The sequence below is a fragment of the Myodes glareolus genome, chromosome 7 (assembly GCF_982192425.1).
Source record: "Myodes glareolus chromosome 7, mMyoGla1.1, whole genome shotgun sequence".
NCBI classification, from domain to species: Eukaryota; Metazoa; Chordata; class Mammalia; order Rodentia; family Cricetidae; genus Myodes; species Myodes glareolus.
The window spans coordinates 69,440,503-69,462,679 of NC_142032.1; the positions used below are offsets into that span (position 1 = coordinate 69,440,503).

At 42.5% G+C, this 22,177-nt stretch overlaps 1 protein-coding gene across 2 annotated transcripts in view; it reads right to left on the reverse strand.

Annotated features, from left to right (window-relative positions):
- Nucleotides 1-22,177, reverse strand: part of Dock1 (dedicator of cytokinesis 1) — a 502,998-nt gene that overhangs the window by 363,684 nt on the left and 117,137 nt on the right. For both annotated transcript variants that reach the window (XM_085693243.2, XM_085693242.2), the window contains exons 22-23: nt 19,186-19,320; nt 4,133-4,241 (exon numbers count right to left, since the gene is read on the reverse strand). In XM_085693243.2, coding sequence (XP_085549369.1) covers nt 4,133-4,241; nt 19,186-19,320 — 244 coding nt within the window. The remainder of the gene's footprint in view (nt 1-4,132; nt 4,242-19,185; nt 19,321-22,177) is intronic.

Genomic DNA, 22,177 nt, shown 5'->3' on the forward strand with positions numbered 1-22,177 from the left:
CTCCAAGGGGTACCTATGCTTTTGTCCTCTTCACAAGTGCGTGAAATCACATATGTGTGCACACACATGGCGGGGGGGGGGTGCTGGGAGAAGACAGAAAATTACTGGTTATATTGCATATCCATGATGAAGCTATTAAAGTCCTAACCGTCTTCATGTAAAAAGAAACATATAGCACATGTGTTGAATGTTGTCAACCCTGTCCACTTTTAAGTTCTACATCAGAGGGCTTTAGCAAAGCACTGACCCAAACCAGATGTGAGGAAATGTGTCTGAACTAAAAATATACAGCTTTTTCTCTCATCACCCCCTATTCAGGACCACTATTTACATGGTATTTATACTGAATTAGGTAACATAAGCTATACAAACAGAAGAGTTGATGTAAACTGAGCACTGTCAAACAATGAGGCCAGAGAAATCTTCGCTCTTCTTAAAAAATTAAGTTAATAAAAAAAAATAGACTGTAGAGGAGAAAGGACAGAGGTTATTTGCAAATGCTACTTGATTTTTCTAAGGGATCTGAGCATCTCAGGTCTCCGCCTGGCTCTGTGGGGTCCTAGAAGTAATGCCCCGGGTACACTGAGGGAGGACACTCTGTAAACACGTGGCTCATCATGCAGATCTGTGTCTGTGTGGGATCGTTCCACATGCAGAGGGAAGGCACACCCCTGCAGGATGACGTGCCCACAGCAGCAGCTCTAAGAGCTGAGGGGATGAGCGGTTCTCCTTTATGAACCTGAACCCAGGGAGGAAAATGAAAGCAACAGGGCAGGAAGGCGGGAAGGGGCACTGCTGTCACCACACGTGAAGCACTGGGTAGGTCAAAGCTCTGCGAAGCCTGACTTCTCGTGTGGACACTGCCACATCTGGCTGTTGGTGGTCACTGCTCCACACACATTAGACTTCTTTTTTTCCTGGAGGAAACGAAACGATATATAAACTTTGAAATTTGTGAGAAGCAGTACAGGCCTGAGATGTCAGCTTAGACAAAGAGATAGACAAACAGCAGTAAAAGTTTTCCATGCAGAAGAATCTGACACAAGACACCAGGCGAAAAGGATGCTTTCAGCAACATTCAAACCATGTCTCTTGGAGGGCAAAACCCACCCAGCCACTCCAATTCAACTGATTATAGAATGACCTCATTCCAAAGCAGTTCCTTTTCAGACGGCCAGATGGAAATCGCACCCGGAGAGGGTGACGAAAGGGACATACAGGAGGGCTTCTCCCTAAGGACAGTCCCTGGAAGGAGAAAGACTCTCACATGCCTGTGCACATTCTCAGGGCAGGAGCCTCAAATTCAATTAGTCTTCACTCCAGTCCCCGCCACATACCCAACTGGCAGGAGCCTGAGGCTCCACAAGACAGTGGAGCCAGCGCAGAGAACAATGATAATATATTCATTCTATTCTATACAGGAAAGACGGGAAGGGGGCCCAAAGAATAGTAGAAAGCACTGCCGACAAATGCAGGCTGAGATCCATTAGCCCTTGCTGAAACACAGAGCCTCCCAGCGAGCAATTTTACTACTCAAAACGTTAGTTTAGAATAGACTAAAGGAGACTGGAAGAGGATAGGAAACGCCTGAGTAAATCATGTGGGATAGGGTTGGCATTTTTCATGAACCATTTTCAGCTTCCTAGACACAGCAAAAACACTAAAAATGAATGCACACAGGGAAATAAACACATACCACAATCCACATGCTCTTACAGCAAAACATACGTGCCTACTCATATATATTCACATGTGTATTCAAACACGGACACACACAACGCCCACACCCCACACAGATGCACACACACACATCGGTTTATTACATATCGACATATACTGACACCACACACACATAAACACACTTCCAGGCATGGGCACCATGAAAACATGCACATGACCTGCACCGCAGCACCAGCAAATCGAAGCAGCTACCACTGGCAGCCCCTTTGGGAAACAACATTTAATCCTTGAAAATGCCCCAGTAAGAGAAACACTTTCTCAACCTAAGATACGGCATGATCCTGCTTCTGTTTCAACATGGCAAAACAGAAAGAGTAAAAATAGTATGTGAGCCAGGCCCCTTAATTCAGCAGTGTGGAAAGAGCAAATGTGGCGAGATCATACAATCCCAAATTATCAGTGAATGAAGAAACTCGGCTTCCAGCTTGCAGATGGAAGGCCTGCAGCAAGCATGAACGTCCCTGAATTCATCCGTGTCTTACAATAAAACACCCACCAGAGGGAAAGTTTGCCGGGTTCCACTGACAAATGACATGACTTCCACAGCAGCAGGCAGGCACCAGTCAAGCCCAATCAAACTTAATCATGTAAGAATATATTTAGCCAACTAAAATTACTTCTGGTCTCAAAACTTTCTGGAACTGTTTTTAATCTTTTCTGGCCCAATGTGTGTCTGTTTCCCTCAAATGCCATTGCATTCCTCTGTAAAATATACTGGTGGAAAGCTAATTTTAACCCTGGAAGGTGAAGGCAGCCTTGGGCAATATCACATTGTCAAAACAACTAACCTAAAACTTTTAATATATGTAGGACACAGCTTTCCTCATAGATCACCAATTTGGGGGAAAATTCATGTCAAAATTAGGCAAGGGCTCTCAAGGCTTGCCCAGGAAGCACCTTGGAGGCAGAAGGGAAGTCACAGCTTTGCACTTGCTTGACTGGGAGAGTCACCTTGGTGACCGTGACGAGGAACCACTTCTGAACATGTGTAGATCCTCATCATCGACAGCACAGCGAAGCTGTACAGCTGGGAGATGACTTGTCCAAAGCACTTTGAACACAAGAATGACAAAGAACTCACTGGAATTTATCCACTCAAAGGACACAAAGGAAGAGAAGATGCAGTTTCGGCATGGAGAGTCAAGCTACAAGGACTCACTCAGAAGGTTTACTTTTGTTCCTTGCTGGAATTATGGCAGGCAGCAAACTCCAAACTGCACAGCTTGTCTGGTCATAAATCAGCCCATAAACGTCCATACAGCAGAGATGCCCAATGGTGCAGGAGCCTGGGACTGCTCCCCAGGGCCTCTCCACACCCCATCTCTGGGATGTTTCCATGCCAGTAAATCCTAAAGGAGTCCCAAGCCTTCTTCCCAAGGACAACAGAATAAGAAGAGGGGATCATAAATTAATGGGTGAAGCAGGGCTAAGGAGATAGCTCAGCCACTCAAGAGCTTGCTGGCAAGCATAAAGACCTGAACTCAGTCTCACAAAACTCATTTTACAAGCAAAATTAAAACCAGAGGGACCAGCAAGATAACTCATCGATTAGAGGCACCTTTATGCAAAACATGAAGAGCTGAGTTTGTGTGAGGATACATATATAAGCTATGCACAATGATACAAACTTAGCATCTCAGAGATGAGCAGGCATAGAAAGGATGATCCCTGAAGCTAACTGGTCAACCAGGATAGCCTATTTATCAAGCTCCAGGTTCAGTGATAGACCTTGTCTCAAAAACAAAAAGTGAGCTTGACATGATGTCGCATGCCTTTAATCCTAAGATCTGGGAGCCAAAGGCAGGAAAGCCTCTATAAGTTCAAGGACAGCCTGGTCCATATCGTAAATTCCAGGCCAGTCAGTGAAACCTCATATAAAAATAATAATAATAATAATAATAATGACAAACAAACAAAAACAAGGTGGAAGATACTTGAGGAATGACCACCAAGGTCAAATTCTAGCCTCTACATGCGTACACATATACACACGCGCGCGCACACACACACACCTTACACGTGCATCTATACATACGCAAACACATACAAAAGAAATGGGAGCCAAGGAGAAAAGGAACAATGGAGTCATCCCCTATTCACAGCCTGAGTTCTGACTAAAGCTCCATCCACCTCAGCATCCCTCCCACAGTCTCAGGCGCCAGATGCCCTGACAAGTTGGCTGTTAAACTGACTTTAATAAACTTCCCGCTATTTAGATAAAGTACATTCAGAACTCCTCTGGAACAGAGCAAAGAGATAAGCAACAGTTCAGTCACCTGGGGAGAAAGGAGATGAGCGCTTACTGCACGAAGACCAAGACTGTACTCATGACTCAGAGTCTGTCAGCCCAGAGGGGAGCTGCCTGAGCCTGGTCGAGCGTGATGGCACCTACCTTCACCCTGACTGTGAGCTCTGATAGGCTGCTCATCATGTCGTTGATGGACCGGAACAGCTGCAACAAGGACTCCACGAAGTCAGCCTCCCCTTTGTTCTCATAGAGCCTGCAAGAAACACACGACACTGTGGGGGACCTGAGGAGACGCGCCTGCCCTGCACCCTGTACCCACAGTAACCAAGGCAGGGACCTGTGGGAGGATGAGGTTCCATCTCCAGCATCCATCCAAAGGGGAATGTAAAATGGATACACAACTACTGAGGTATGCAATACAGATTTCCGGTAACCTGACACACTTCACAAAACAAAAAAGACATAAAATATACAAAGGGAAGTATGGAAAGGAGACAGAAGAAAGAAAAGGAAGGGGATATGATCGACCAATTTGACATGCTTCATACCAGCTTTCAATTATTCATTAATTATTTGATGTAGGAACTGTGAATGGAGCCCAGGCTTCATGCATTCCAGACAAATGCTCTATTGTAGAGCTACTTCTTTAAGCCTATGCTAGTATTCGTAAAGCCTAATGTTACATAACTAACATAAGGAGAGTTAATTGTCTAAATGGGACAGACTCATGGCCATTTGAAAAAAAATGACATTATATCAGTAAATTCAAAATTATGTTGAGAAATGGCACTGCACCAGTGCATCCATTCGAGAGGCGATGGGGACCAGAAAACTGGCAAGATCTTCAGCTCCGCCGTACATGGACAATCAGGCTCCTGTATGGCGGTCCCGTGGATGCTGATATATGCTGCTCATCATAAAGAAGTCCCATCTATAAATTATTTATTAGCAGTTACTGCAAGTGGCATTTACATTTTAAAATGTAGCAACTCAGATGTTTTATTAATGTAAACTAGTTTCCTGCCTAATTAAAAATATACCCCACCTGAAACTTGTACACAATGGAAAATTTCATAAACTCGGTGATAATTAATTACCCCAGAGGTAATCTTACATTTAAATGAGTTACATTCTAAAGCAAGGAATTCTGTATAAAGTGGGAAATTGCAACCCAGTGCACCTGTTTTGTAAATAACAGTTTCCAAATAGAGGTTTGACTAAATGATGTGCTGAACAATTAAAATTATAGAGTCATGAACTTCTGTTCACCGGTGTAGGAAAACCAAGATGGGTGCTGACGCAAATACCTGGGCCATGTCATGATGCTATAGAACTAACATAGGGGACTTAATTATCTAAACATAACGGGATCCTATAACGATTTGAAAATGATATTATAACGGTAAGTTCAAAATTATTTTTAGTAATAGCACTCAGAACAAGTGCAGTCTTTTAAAAAACGATGGAGACCAGGAAATTGTCAAGAATTTCAGTTATGCTTTAAAAGAACTGTGAGGATCTTGTACGCTGGTTCCATGGATGCTGATACATGCCATTTTTTATAAATAAGCTGTAACTTTCTGTCACCTCAGGACATTTGCCAGTTCCTGGTGCTGCATGGTGTGAGAGACTAAACATTAGAAGGGAAACTTCTAGAAAGCCGAGTGGAGCTGATAACCCTCTACAGAAGAAATAACTTGGGTTTCAAACAGAACTCACTAATCTCAGCAAACGATGGTCCCCATGGCCAACCAAAGAGGAAGAGAAGACAATGACCACAGCAGATTTCCTGTAGTCAGATGATGGGAACATCAAAATTAGAGAAAATGGGGGCCGCGGAGATGGCTCAGTGGTCTAGAGTGCAGCTACTCTCTCAAAGGACCTAAGTTTGGTTCCCAGCACCAACATGGCAGCTCACAACAGGCCCCAGGGAATCCAACACCCTCTTTGGCCACTGTGGGTACCACATACATGTACACACAAAGCGAGACACACAAGCAGTCACACAAGTAAAAATAAAACATCTTTTTTTTATTAGAAAAAATAAAATGATGGAATGTCAGAAAAATAAAAGGTGGGGGGGGGGAACAGAAGTCGAGGTGGATCATGGCAGGGCCCAGTGGATCTTTAAAATGCAAAGTCCCAAATTAAACAATGTAATAACATTAGGAATTTACTGTAGGAGCTAACTAGAGTCTAGGCACAGCAAGAAACAAAAATAGTGAAATGGTCGACAACCCAGAGAAAAGTTAGTGAGAACACAGACAAAGGAGGAAAACAGAGAGGAGAGTGTGGAAGAGCTAGCACAGCAGGGGAGAGATCTAGGGCACAGGTTACTGAGGCGTCAGCACAAAGGGAGGATCAGGAGGGAGGGAAGTCATTGAAATGGTGATCAAAGACTTCAAACCGAAACCCCAAATACTCCATGCAAAATAAATGCAAGTCTTCCTATGCAGCCCACATAGGTTGTTTCCTATGCAAATAACCACAGAGACAAACCTCGAGGGCAGCCAGAGGGGAGAACACATATTACTCTATCTTTAAGGATGCAACAATAACAGTGAGTCTAAAAAGAGACTTCTCGCCAGAAATGATGGAAACCAGAAGAAAATGGAGTAACACCTGGAGGAAGAAAAGTGCCAATCTGGAGGGCGATGTCAAATGAAAGTACTTTTCAAACACAGACATGAAATAAATCATTTTCATATACACAAAGCCTGTAGCTGATTTCTTCTGAAGGAAATTCTAAGGGGAACTCCTTTGACAGAAGGAAAACGACCCCTTAGGGAAACGTGAAGCTAAAAGAGAGATGAAAAGCAATTCTATACATAGTGCACAACCAGTGAATGCCGACTACACAAAACGGCCATGTGTGGCCAGGCTCAAAGTACACGTGGAAGGCAAGTGCATGGTGACATTAATGCCAAGGACAAAAAGAATGCTTGCAGTCTCTGCGTTCTGCTAGTCCGGGTTCGGCCACTTCCAAGGGAATGGGAATGGGTAATTTAAATTATTCTTTAAATATAGCAGCCATGTTTCCATCTGGGATAGTTATGAAAAAAAGTAGTAAAGGATGTTAAACATGTTGAGAGAACAGAAGAGAAGATGGAAAATAGAAAACATTAACTGGTATTGAAGAAAGCAAGGGGAGAAAGGAAGAAACGGGGATTGTGGCTCTTAAGAAGAGAAAATGCAAAGAAAAGCAACAGAAACGAGTGTGTGAAAAAACGTACACGTTGTGATGATCAATGTGGAGTCACTGCACTAAACCGTTAAAAACAAGTAAAAATGGAAGGGAGGATGTTTCGTGGTTAAAAGGACACAGCTCTTGCAGAGGACCTGAATTCTGGTCCTGGCACCCTGATCAAGAAACTCACAATTGCCTAGAATTCCAGACCCAGAGACTCTAGCAGCCTTGCCAGCCATCCCTGAGCACTAACTCTCATGCACTTACTTCAACACAGATACACATGCATACACATGATTTTCAAAGTTTAAAAAAAAAATTAGGCCTGGAAGCTATTAAAAGGGGGGGGGGATTGGTCCTGTGCATATGTACCTAGTGTTATCACCAGAAAGCCAACACCTGCACAGCAGCTGCAACACCATCATGCAGGGCCTCTGCCCAGCACCTGCCTCCTCCATCTCAGATTGACGCCACTCTTGCTATGAATCATCATGGCCAAAACCTACCATTTCAAGTGTCCGATGCCACACCATGCCTTTGATCTTGAAAATCACTCCCTTGCCTCGACCTCCAAAAATGTTTATCATCTACTGTGGCAGCATGCTCCCACTACAGTGTTCAGCTATTTCCATGGAAATGCATTCCCAAATAAAGACCATTACACAGAGCGAAATGTGTAATGCTACTGGGGAATGTGTAATACCATGGAAATGCTATTCCCAAATATAGACCATTACACATCTCTGTCAAACAAAACAAAGTAGATTAGAGAGATGACAGACAGATATAGGGAAATGATGAAGGGGGGGGGGGGGGAGATGGGAGCACGATGATGTAATGACCCGAATGAAAATGTTCATCAAAGGCTTTGATGTTTGAAGGCTTGGTCCACAGCTGTTGTGACAGCCTGGGTGGGTTTAAGAGGTGTGACCTTAGAATAGGAAGTAGGTCACTGGGCATAAGCTTTGAGGTTTCAAAGGCACAAGCCCCTCCCAGTTCTCTCACCCTGATTCCTGCTTGCAGTTAAAGGCTTAAGCTGAGAAGTTCTTGCCACCGTGACTGCTGTTGGCTGCCTGTGGTCCACATTATGGAATCTGACCCACTGGAACCATAAGTCCAAATAAACCCTTTCTTCTACAGGCTGCTTTGGTAATGATGTTTTATTACAGCAACAATAAAGTAATTAATACCGATGGATGATGTGGATGGATGGATGGATGGATGGATGGATGGATGGATGGATGGATGGATGGAGAGACAGATGTAAGAGACAGATGAAAGATCAATGGATGAGAAATAGATAAATGATATAGAGAAATGATAAACAGAGGAATAAATGAAGACAGATATAAATATATACACAGAGATGACAGGTGGATAGAGAACTATATCTAATAGACCTAGACAGACATTCAGAAAAGATAAATAGACTAGCTAGAACATATAAATAGTATTCTACTTTCTTCTTCATCGCTCTCAGAAAACACTGATGAAAGCAACTTAGGGTACAAGGGGTTTATTTGGCTCATACTTCAAGTCACAGTCCATACTGAGAGAAGGCTGGGCAGGAACTCATGCAGAAATGACCCCTGTTTACAGGCTCACTCACTGGTTTACATTCAGCTACATTCTTTTTTTTTTAATTTTGTTTATTTATTATGTATACAACATCCCTTCCATGTGTGCTTGCATGCCAGAAGAGGGCACCAGAGCTCATTACAGATGGCTGTGAGCCACCATGTGGTTGCTGGGAATTGAACTCAGGACCTCTAGAAGAATAGTCAGTGCTCTTAACCTCTGAGCCATCTAGCCCAGAACCACTTGGTCAGGGAATGGAGCCATCCACAGTGGGGTGGACCTAGGCCAATGGTTCTCAATCTTCCTAAATGCAGAGATCCCTTAATACAGTTCCTCATGCTGTGGTAACCTCAAATCATACAACATTTCCATTGCTTCTTCATAACTGTAATTTTGCTATTGTTATGAATAGTAATGTAAATATCTGATATACAGATGGTTTTAGGATATTGCGTGAAAGGATCATTTGACCTCCAATTTGACCTCCAAAGGGGTCATAACCTACAGGTTGAGAGCCACTGTCCTAGATCAACTGAATAGACATGGCCACAGGACAATCTAATAGGGACAATTCTTCAACTGAGGTTCCTTCTCAGATAACTCTAGGTTGTATCAGGTTGAGAATAAAAACTAACCTGGATGGATGAATTGATGGGTTCATAAACAGAGGAACAGGTAGAAAGATATTTGGATGGATGAAGAGATGGGTGGATAAACAGGGAGTCAGATAGAGAGATGATTAGGAGTTAAGAGAAAGACAAGAAGGTAGATGAGTTAGATGACAAATGAAGGATCTGATACATACGACAGACAGATGTTAGCCAGTAGATGACAGATTTATACATACATGCATAAATGGAAGAATGGGTGGATGTCAGATTTCTTTTTCTTTTAAGTTGATGTACGTGGTGACAACACAATCCCTGTGTGTCTTTCTGACTCATGACATCAAGATTCACACTCTGTGGTTAAGCCACCCCACTGATTTTATTCATTGGAAGGATTCCTCCTCTGAGGAAGGGAGTACTCCATGAAGCCATGAATCGTCTTTGAAGTGGAACTCTATGAAGGGTCTTCTGCCAGGCGCTGCCACTTTTCTTGGGGATGACTTTGCATAAAGGTAACTTTCTTTCCTTGAGTCCCAGCACCAGCTCAGGGCAGAGTTAACCTAGCCAGTGTTGGCTGACCATGCAGGGGAATGGCTTTAACAAGAGCAACCGCAGCGGTGGTTTCTCCCTTGTTTTGAAAATACCTGAACTTGTGATCACATCTATGAATTTGGTGGTAAATCTCTCATGGCTCTGTGTTTCTAAAAACATCTTTTGATTGCATGCCTGATTAAAATTCTCACGTCAACACTGTTATGATTATTCTTAATCTGCAACTATACAATAAACATTAATAATCAGGTTAAGTTTTTGTTCTAATTTCTTCTTTTCTGTCTCTATCTTCAACCCACCTTTCCCCCTCACATTAAAATGATCTTGTTATTCAAGGGATTTTGAAAAATTTATTTCACCCAGTTCTAGCCAAAATGAAAACATCTAAGTGTTCCCTCGTAAGTTCATTTGAGATGAAAGAAAAATAAAAGGGAAAAAAGAACAATAAAAGTAGAGAAGGTTTATTTGAAAACCGTAAGCTATGAGAACTGCTGAGGCTGAACAATTTGGTCTCAGGCTTCATAAAACTACAAATAAAAATCTAAAAGTTTACTTATGTAAGTGGGTGACCTTAACTTGTTCCACTCTATCATAAATATAATTTTCATTCAACTATCTTCTTTTAAACTAATAAATTAACATTACTGTTTGACTGTCCTACTCTCTTATAAATTATCTGACAAAACAAAAATAGAGATGACAGTCAGTATTAGCACACACCTTGGCCTGGACTTCACGGCTTGGCCGAGTTGGAATTATCTCTGCTAGATACTGAAATCAAACCATAACTTTAACCTAAAAATAAATACACAAATAAAAAGATAACGTAATGTCTATTGCCTCCTGTGCATTAAACGCAGCTATTTAACTTTAAGAGCTGAAAATAAAGACTACATAAGTAACATCTCCAATTTCATATGTAATCAAGGAATAAATTAGGTGAGTGTTAAATGGTATGTTTAAAAATAAATTAGCCACATAAGCTAAAGTCTACAAATGCCATCAAGTATACAAAGGAAACTATATGATTCCAATGTAAGCTAAAATAATGAAAATAAGTTAAATATAATTGGCTTTTTAAGTCATTACAACACAGTACATAACTGTATCTATTAAAATATACATTTTATACGTTGTCAGAGCATGGAAAAATTCGAGGTAGATTTCTCAGGTCTTCACTACAAAAATGATTACTTAAGAGTTTCAGATTCAAGCTGATGGGTAATTAATTCTACATGGAAAGAAAAATGTGGGGGAAAAGCATATTTTGATGAGGAAAATCTTTAGGACATAAAATTCATTCTTTCATTGTGAAAAACAGTAATTGTCTAAATACAGAGATTTTTTTAGAGGTTTGTTAAAAAGTATCAATTTAACAAAGGAAACAAAGTGGAACTGGAGCCAGGAAGCAGGAAGGGAAGAGACCAAGGGGGCTGTGAGGAAAAAGAGACATCTTTGGTGAGGAAGAGCAGAGAGCATTCTGTTCAGATAAGAGGATTCTGTGTTACAAACATGAAGCTCCGGTTCAGCAGTAGAATGTGCCTCGTTCTAAAATGAGGAGAAAGAAAGGGGGAAAGTAAACACTTGAGCATGTCATAGTCTGCAAGCTGGAGGTCTGGGGAGGACACAGCTCACTAAAGGAAATGTATGCATGGTCGAGGTCATAAAGCATTTACAATATTTTCCAACCCTGAACCTACATACTGCAGTAAAGCCTGAACACATTTTTTTTTTAGACAAATTAGTTTTAAATGTATATCTGTTTCTAGTAAAATTTACAAAAACTGGCCTAGGGTACAAAGACTTTTGTATTTTCTAAATAATTTTTCTGTCGTCTGCGTTAGTTTTTTACTCACAAAAAGCTAAATCTTAATGACTGTTTTCTCTGTGACATCTGTTCCATTTTCTTAAAGATTATCTTTTGCCTACATAAATGTATGAGAACCATGTGTGTGTGCTGTCGGCAGAGGCCAGAAGAGACCGTCGGATGCCCCAGAACTGCACTTGAAGATGGTTGTAAGCTACTGTGTGCTTTCCGGGAACTGAACTTGGGTCCTCAGAAGAAGAGCAAGTGCGGTAGCCTCTGAGCTGCCTCAACAGCCTGCCATCTCTTGGTTTTGAAGACCTTTAAGTACTGCTCTTAAAGTGATTAAATCTGATTTGTGACTCTAGTCACATGCATAAAGATTATTTATAGAATGATGCTTGATTATTGATGTGAATGTATTGAGGATTGTGAAAATTCTTAGAAATCTAATGATCCATGCCATTTCCAAATTCTATATGCAAATGGAATTTCCTTCTTGGTTTTTATTTTCAAACTTTCCATGCCTTGATATCTACTGAATCTTTTCTGTTTTATTTATCTGTTGGAAGCACACTGCTTGGAAAGATAACGATTCGATTTCTAAAAAAAACTGAGGAATAGATATAGTGGGTAATCATTTGGCCCATGACCTTGGGCTATCTGGCCAGATAGAGGTGGTGACCTCTTATCCAGAAGAAAGGAGGGTGGTTCTGCTCTCTTGGGTGGTGAAGACTGAGTCAGGCAGCAAGAAGCAGCAAGTGACAAGTCCCCAGCTTTCCAAGGACTCTGCAACTGGATTTACCATAATCCTATATCTGTGAGTGTATCTCCTCCATTCTAAATCTTAATAAATCCTTGATACCCCTTAACCGGACGCATGTGGATTTCTCTTAACAAACAGAACTTATCGACAGACTTCAGGGGAACTTCTTCAGAAAAGGTGACTCCCCTGTGGCAGAAAGGGGTAGGACACTGATTCCCAGGCACCAATCATTTCTGCCTCCTACATAGGACCAAGCAAGCAACCAGGAGACCAATGTGCATGCAACAATTTACAACCAAAGCCTAACTACAGGGCTGTTGATGAACGGGTACTAAGGAGAAAACCCTTTATTTAAAATGAGAATGTAAAAGTTGTCAAAATCAAAATGTAGTTCCTATGCAGACCCTATTTCCCCAAAGTACCTAAAGCTGGAGGCTATGAAGGGAATGTCCTCAGCATTTAGTTTCCCACAGAAACTAACACGTCAGGTGTGAGCGATGGTAACAAAGCTGTATAATTCTACCAAGATATCCATCCAGGCAGCGACCTGACTGAGGTTACTCCTGTACATTTACTGTATCCAAAGAGAATTCTACCAAGCTATCTGGGGCAATCTTCCTCATCTGTACCTTAAAACTTCCCCTCATCTCATCCTCTTTAACGATGTCCACAGTTTAACACAACCTGTGCTTTCACTACAACCCTCTGCCCTCCTCATTCCAATGCTATGGTCAAGGAAATACCATTCACTTTAGAAAATATCTACTTTTTAATGTAGGTTGAGAAATGGAATCTAAAACCTCACAGCCTTATATGTAAACAAATAAGATGATAAATTTAAAGAATCGTGAGATTGGCAAATAAGAATACATGCTCGCTATTTGTAAAAAGACATGCCTTAAGCAGGGCATGGAAGCTCAAGCCTGCAATCCTAGCTGTGAAGAGGCCGAGACAAGAGGATCAGCATGAGTTCAAGACCAAGCTACATTATGAATTACAAGACAAGTCTGGGCAAGGTGAAACTAGTATCTGAGATATGAAACTCCGAGAGTTGGAAAACAAAAGAATGAAGAAAGAAATGAACACACTAAGTAAAACACTAGGGGAAACCTTCATGTCGGCGAAGACCTAAATCCATAAAACAGGCCATAGTTATAAACCTGTAGGCTAACACTAACTGTTTCAAAAACTATAAAGCATAGTGACCGAGCCTTTAAAATATTTGACACCTTACAAAGAGCCTCTCATGGATGACAGTTTAATAAGAAGTTGCTCTCTTAGCAACTATGCGTAGCCTAACGAATGCTTACACTGTGCAATGGCTCCTTTGACACATCTCTCTGTAATGAGACATCAGCAGGAAGTCTCCAGAACTTTCCATCCTGGTTTTATCAAATATACCAAGAAGAGTTACTCATTTGACCTACTTCGAAATGGAGGAAGGGATGGGAAGAAGGAATCCAGAAACGTATCAATAAATAAATTGATGAGTAAGACCTCCTCATTTCTTGCTCTGTTTTCAATAAGAATTCATTAAAAATGAATGATGACAGGCTCTTTGTCTATGAACTACATTCTATTTTGTGACCCAAAGAACGAGAGCACAAAGACGGATCGGCATAACTTATTCATGATCAATAACTAATTATTCACAAAGCTTAACACCAGATGACAGGCAGAGACGACACCACACAAAAGGCAGTTGAGGTGACAAGCAATAGCTAGGCACAGGCCAGCATTCGGCAGGTCTGACGCAGGATGTCTGCTTTGGGCTTTCTAGTTAATACGCTCCCACCCACACAGAAGGCAGAAAAAACACACAGCGAGAGGAGCCTCTGGCTGCCTGGAGTCTTTCCCTGAGTTCACCATGAACCAGATTTGTTTGGGCCAGAACTGCCGTTCTCATTTAAAGACAAAAAGAGCTCCCTAACCAGAACAAAGAGTGTGGGATGGGACTGCACCACAGAACGGCCCTGAGACGGCACGGTAAGCATCACTAGCTCCAGAATTTCATCTCTTTGTTCTTTGGGAAGAACAATTAATCACAATTATAACAGAATTTAACACAGCAACTCTATTATACTTGAAAATGCAGCAGACCATTTTGAAAGAAGAAAAAGAATAGACCCCAAAAGTTTATTCCAACTGAAAAAAATGAAACAAAAGACAACAACAAAAAACCACACTTATCAAGCACAGTGGTGAGCACAGCTGCTTCTCTCCCAAGGTAATGAGTGTACTGCATGCAGGTAAGAAAATGAGAACTTGGGTTTCTTTTTCTCCCCACTGAAAATATCCCTCATGAGACCTGCTTAGAACTGCTGATGAGCAAGCACTCCAGACACCTGCCTGGGGTACCAGACTCTTTCCTCTTCAAGTAACCCATTCAAAACACGAATGGGGCAAGACTCAATCAGGCCCTTGAAGTCAAAGGCAAATGTTGTGGAAGGCCAACATGATGTCATGGGCTGGAAAGGAAGCCTCTGGCAGAAGCAGCTCTGACAGGAAGGGCATAAGCTTTTCCATTTTCCAGCCTGTGGAATCCATGAGATACCAAAACATCTCACAGTCTTCAGCCATAGATATGCAAAAGGGGCATGTCTTGTGTCTACACAATATGACCACAAGTGCACTTCGTATTCTAAAAGGTACATGTGTTCTTTCATCTCTCTGAAATTCTGGTGGGCAGTTAAAAGCCAGACTCAGGAACATGAAGAAGGAGTTGGAAAGGCTGTGAAAAGTGGTGATACAGACAGGACTCAAGTTCATTACATATATATGGAAGAAGAAAGGAACAAAGGAGAGAAGCAAAAAGGAAAGGAGAAAGACAAGGGTGATCAGGACATCACTGTGACCCCCATGTGTCAGTAAAGAAGGCCATGAAAGAATTCACTGTCTCTTAGAGATACCTGACATTCAACTTGTGCCCTGGACAATCTTGGCTCTTAGAAAAAGCATGCTATTCTAGCAAAGAAATTCAGTTTGGGGTGTGTTTTGTAGGATATTGGATTACACTTTGAACCCTGAGGTTGAGCTATTTACTGGAAAAAGATGCTTCAGGCTGCGGTGTGGCTCAGTCCTAATGTATACCTCCTTTAATCTAAAAGCTTTCTACTTGAATATTGTACACAGAATTAAATAAGGTCAACCATAGGTCAAGAGGCAGAGCAAGCAACCAGTCAACAGAAAAAAAAACATAGAGTGTAAGAGGAAGTCAGGAGGGGAGAGAGAGAGAGAGAGAGAGAGAGAGAGGTGCACAGGAAGTAGAAGGGAGGGACATCCGGTCACAGGAGTTTTTGTTTGAGATGGCATAAGAGAAAGCTCTCATCTGGGAGGACAGCAGAGGAAGAGGCAGCTGGGCGCTGTCTCTTTTCTCTGAACTAGCAGGTTTTCACTCCAGCATCTTTATTGGTAAAACAGAATGAAAGAGCCTTAGTTAAAAACAACAGTGATGAGGCTAGCTCCTGCTGAGACTTAGATGGGAGAGAGGCAGCCTGAGGGCCCAGCCCAGGAAAGAGGGAATTCCTGAGCTCCTAAATGGGGTACTTCCTGTGTCATACTCAAGGTTCGGTGTCAGGTTTTAGCTGGGGTACACAGTTCAAAAGGACACTGAGATAGACTATCAGATACTAAGTTATAATATCATGGGCAGACAGAGAGGCAACAGCAAGGGGTGGGAGAGGCTCCAAAGAAAGTTCAGGCTCCAGTACCAGAGAGAGACAACACGGGAAGTCATGGAAGAATCAGAGCCCATCGAGCTGAAGACAGTCTCTTCTTGTACCTCTTGAGGATGGAAGAGGTTCACAGCAAGAGCCTGGCTCTGTGACTGCCAGGGAGAAGGAAGAGAAGGGGGAAGGGGTGGAGAAGAGGATGCGGCAGCACCCTTCAGTGCAGTCTCGTTTCCCATGTGAAATGTCCCACGTGAGGCTCATGACAGTGACCCTTATGTGTCAGCATCTGTGAGAAGAGGGACAGCAGAAGTGGTATTCTAACATCACATTCCTACAGGCAGCTGTGTGTTTACTAGCAGTCCATCCTTCTGTGCGGCATCTAGTTTCCCAGTGACTTAAAATCACAGAGATGCTGGAGACGAGAGTCTGGAATGAGAACGAAAAGTTCCCCAGAGCTTGCATGAAGATAATGCAGAACCTGAGATGCGGTAGGGAAGTACGAAGCATTCAAAGCAACAGATACTCTGGGTTGAAGGTATGAGAAACAGAGCAGAGACTGTCTGCCCAGTATATACGTACTGGGGCTTAAAGATAGGGCTGTCATGTGACAACATCCGTCAACGAGATGAGAATAACACACAGCATGTGAAAGCCGGAAGAGAGAGAGCCTGGCATAGCTGCGCACCCCACAGCCCTAACTTACTGCTCAACTGTAGGTCTCATGCCAGGAAAAGCAGAGGAACCTTGAGATCATAAGAAAAAGAGACAATCTCTAAAGATAATAGGAGAGAAAGATACTGGATGCTGAGAACATGAAGACACCACGGAAAAATGAGAATGTGAGCCAATCTTTTCCAGGCTGCATGCTGGGTGGGTGCCAGAAGCCTCACCCAGTGAAGCCATCGAAGTTGATTTTGAAGGTTGAGAAGCAGCCAATCATATTGCTGACCACCACAAGGCGAATCAAAGTAAATAAATCTGAGAAACAACCATGGTTCCAAGAGCTTACGCCTGCAACTCTGTATTCCTATTCTGTGCTTCAAAAGGACCAAAGTGAGGCAGAGTATTTGCTCCTGGTGCCCCCGGCTGACCTCAGTGGACTGAGTAGCCACAGTCATTTCTAATGCAGCGCTGTTGTATAAAAGAGTTGTGTGCTATGACAACCCAAATACACAGGCTATTGTTGCGAATCTCTGAGGAAGGAGGACATCCTCGCTGCGGCTGCAGAGAAAGACACATCACAAGTCCCTGACATGGCAATACATGGATCAGACACAGGACAAGATTAGATTTTTCCAGGTAAACCATGATAAAAACCACATCACCTATTATGGGTCTTCTTTCTAACTCATCTTCCGACCATACTGTAATGAGAGAATTTAAAGAAATGGGGGGGGGGGGCTGGCAAGAGGGCTCAGCTGGTAAGACTTCCAGAAACCACATGGTGGAAGGAGAGAGCCAATTCCTGCAAGGTGTTCGCTGACCACTATGTATCATGTATGCATGTGCAGTCATGATATGTGCAGAGAGGGGAGGAGCAAATGGGAAAAATAATTAAAAATGAGGATTCCAGGGGCCACAGTGTTCACTGTCACATAATCGGCATGATGGAAATAAAAACCAGACAACATACAGGAAGGCACAGGCAAGTCTACCTTGTTCCCATTCTTACCAACTAGCGAGAAAATCATTACCAGCTTAAACAGCCCAAAACAGACAATCTGTCTACATGAAGGGCCGTGCCAATCTCCAGCAAGTAAAAAGAAGGAGCATGCCTCTGAGACACTGATCAAGGACAAGACGTGTGCCTCCAACTGGGGTCTTCATATGGCTACTGGCTTAACCATGGAACCCCAGAGTGAATGGAGCACACTCAGTTCTGTGCCCAACAGCCCAGGGAGGGCTGGCTGCCCAGTCACTAGTGGTCTCACCATTTCTGACCACCACTGTCCGACAGGGTCAGTGGCATGCTGCTGTGGTGTTCGTTATGTTTTCTTTCCCTCTCTTCTTGGTGCTTATGAACACATCCGCTACAAGCAAGTGAAGCTGAAGGAAGCGGATGTTGACAGGGGTCCAGTGAACTTTATGCCAATTTTTTCGCTAATCACATGTGGTGTGCCCTATTCTCTGCAGAGCAGCATGGTCTCTGATCGCTGGGTTCACAAAGTCCATCTCTGTTCTCTGGGGAAAAACCTACCTCAAGAACATCAGTTAATCCCGAACAGCCACCATGTGCTCACAACACTCCCTATAAGTCACCCACAAAATGGCACTCTCCAAAAATAAGCAGAGTCCACATCCACACCCTACACCCAAACTATCCACCTCCACATCTCCTTTACCAGTGTGAGATACTGGGGGAGACCACAAAGTGATTTCATTTTAACAGCAAAACTGAGAAGGTTAGAAATATCAATTTATAAGCAACCAGCATTCTCTAAGACAATCAAATCATACATATCCCAACTTGCTTTCAAGTTCCAAATTAACTCTAAAGGTGGTCAGCTGCCATGAGGCAGAGTGCCCAAGGGTGCACTAGTATCTCTAGAAACACAGCATTCTATGGGAGGGAGAAAAGGGGTCGGGATCCCAAAGGGCTCTCGTGTGAGGCTGTACAACTTGATTCTGGCTTTTTCTTCTCATTGCTTGTTTCATTTTTTGTTTGCTCTTGTGGGGCTTTTTGCTCTATGAAGATATACTGAAAAGTGCTGCCAAGCCCTTGGTGGATGCCCAGCGCTGCGTGAGAAGCATTCCAAAGGCTTTCAGCAGACAATGCTTGGCTCACAGGCACACTTCTGAACCTCTGAACAGTGCATACTCTGCAGGGGCGGCTATGGAAGCAGTCAGGGTCAGCGTGGGCAAACGCACCCCTGCCCTTCATCTGTGAAAGCTTGGGCCCAAACAGAGGGCAAAAAGCGGGAAGGAGGAGAAGGAGAAGCCAAGCACACAGAGGAGGACAAAGAGGAGGGAAAGCGGGAAGGAAAACCAAGCGGGAAGTGAGGATCTGCCCAGGCCTTGGCTGAACACTTACTGGTTGAAGAGAACCCGTGAGCGCACAATGAACTTGAAGATGTACTCCAAGGCTTTTATGGCTTTGTAGAGCTGCTCATTGATTCCTGGCTTTTCAGCACTGGCCACGTAGGTCCGTAATACCTTGGTCAGCTTCCTAGTGCCAAGGGAAACATATGTCAATCAAGAGTTCAGAAATCCCAGCTCAACATTTTTACTCAGGTTTCCACTTATGAATACATGCATATTCATAAAGCTTTCTAATCAGACAAAGCACCTGATAAAATGTCTTCCTAGAAGTGAAAGAATATTAAAGGGGTGGTACGAAAGGGTCCCTCACTTGGGACCACCCGCCACCTCTCTGCAGCCTGGCTGATTTTGTGTCAACTACAAGCCTTATACTGAACAGGAAATTGCTAGATGGTAATTTCCAAATAAACAGCACAAAACTTCAAATGCTTTTCCTAAGGATCCCTATTAAGAGGATGAAATTAAGATTTCTAAGGTAGATGTTATATTTCTTAATAACCGAATTCCCCTAAAACACTTCATTTTTAAAACATAAATAATAACTGTACTTCTCATGGCCATATTTATAAACTGGGAGTGTGAAACAACTCAATAACATGAAAAAGTTTACGCAAATCACAGCACATACAAATTCATCAGAATTATTTTTCCAATTGTTCATCCCATGACAGACATAAATAATAGAAAGTAAATACAAATGAATTGTACACTTGGAGACTATACTTCATAACTTCTTAAGGTTTTAGCAGTTTTTATTGAGGTTTATTTTTGCTTTTTGAGAGTCTCTCTATGTAGTCCTGGTGATCTCAACCTGTAGGTCTGGACCCTTTCTCAACTCCTTTGGAAGTTGCAGATCAGATATCTTATACTACAAATCATAACAGTAGCAAAATTACAGTTACAAAGTAGCAATGAAATAATTTTCTGGTTGGGGTCACCACAGCATGAGGAACTATATTAAAGGGTTGAGGCATTGGACGGTTGAGAATGATAGACCAAGCCGGCCTCAAGAGTGTCAGCATAAAAGGCATGTGTCACCACACCTAGCCAGAGATTCCATTTTACACAATTGTTAGCATAGGAAAAAGCTTTAAAATTTCCTTTTTTGCGTCATTACATATAACCAGAGAGTCCAAATGGTAACAGATTCATTCAGAACTTCGGGGTATGTGAAAAGTTCAATTTAAAACAAACAAAATTTGAGAAATATAATTTGAAAAATAATCAACTTCATTAATAAACAAATACATGTAAATTAATCAGACAGGGATGAGAAAGTATCTAAGTCGGAGGATGCCCTCAGCAGGTGCCAGGTCCAGCATCCAATACCCAGCCCATGGGGAAAAAAAGTAAATAATACAGTATGTAAACAAATAACAACTAAAATATTTGCCAAGTGAAGACAAGATGAAGGGGGAAAATCAGAGCAATACTCTTTGAAGGGAAACCAAGAAACATATATCAGGGTATTTTATCACTGATGCCAGATACAAGCAAAAATATTCAAATCCTTTGACATCAGCAACTTCCCTTTGAGGAAATCTCGTATAGCAGCAATTACAGATGTATTCAGTAACATTTGCCTCAGCTTTGTATAAAGTAGTAAAATATATGAGCGATGCAATGCCTATCACCTGAGCCGTGTAAATAATTTAATGATGAGAGAGAATGAACACTGCTCAGCTGTTATGTACAAGAAGGGAGAGGCTCAACAGGAGGGTCTATCACCACTAACGTGGATTGGTGGAGTTATTTTGTTTGGGTTATAAGACAAGGTCTCTTATGGCCTGGGCACTTGCTGTTTTGCAGCTGAGAACAACCTTAGACCTCTGCTCCCTGGTCCCCACCTCCAGGGTGCTGGGATTACAGGTGTTTGCTATCAGACCTTGTTTATAATGTGCTGAGGCTCAAGTCACGTCTTCTGCGCACTCTACTGACTGAGCTGCAACCACGGTCACACCCTGACAATCAATGCAAAGTGATGTTTCTAAGTTGCTAGAGGAAGTGCAAAGTGATACGATAATGTCATAAGCTGTATATGAGTCTCTCCAGCAAATTTGGTTCCAAGTGTTCACCAAAGAAAAATGTATACTGTGCCTATAAAACGCAAGAAGATTTCTCAACCTTATGCAGAATACCAGGAAACTAGCAGCCCCCAGCCCATTTATCAATAATGACTGAACAAATCAAGGGAGAATCCATTACAACTAAGAAATACAAAGGACCCAATTCAAACAATGACACATACAGCAATATGGACAAATCTCAAAAGCATTACGTTGAAGGAGAAAGGCCAGGTGCACAAGAGCACATGATGTACAAGAGAAGACAAAACAGAGCTGAGACACAGAAATGAGAACATAGCTGCTTCTTTAGGAATGGCATCAACTTTAAGAGAAAGAGGGGCCTGTGGGATAGCAATGTTACAGGTATCTTGTCCCTAGCAATGGCTACAAGGAAAAAAAAAACCGCCTGAATTCATAAAATAATTCTTTCTACAGGTACATTATGATAGCAATAAAAAAAGCTTTGAAATCTCATATCTTTAAAGATGCATTTATGTGTGGATGTGGGAATGGGGCTCCGGTTAATATATACCATGTGTGTGCAGATGCCCACAGAGGCATCAGATCACAGGGAAGTGGAATTACAGGCGGTTGTGGGCCACCATGCGATGCTAGGGATAAAATCCAGGTCCTCTGCAGGAGCACAAAGTATGTGTCAACATGGAACCATTTCTCCAGGCCAACTTTAGAATTTTAAACAAGCGAAAATACCGCAGTCTGTGGTGATGGATCAGTGCGTCAAGGGCTCGGCACACAAGGAGGCGGACCTCAGTTCCATCTCCAGCACCCGCCTTAAAAAGTCAGGTATTGTAGCAGCAAGTGCTTGCAACACCAGCACTGGCGAGGCAGAGACACGAGGGTTTGTGGGATCTACAGGTCAGTGAGTCTAACCAGATCAGTGAGCTCCAGGTTCATTGA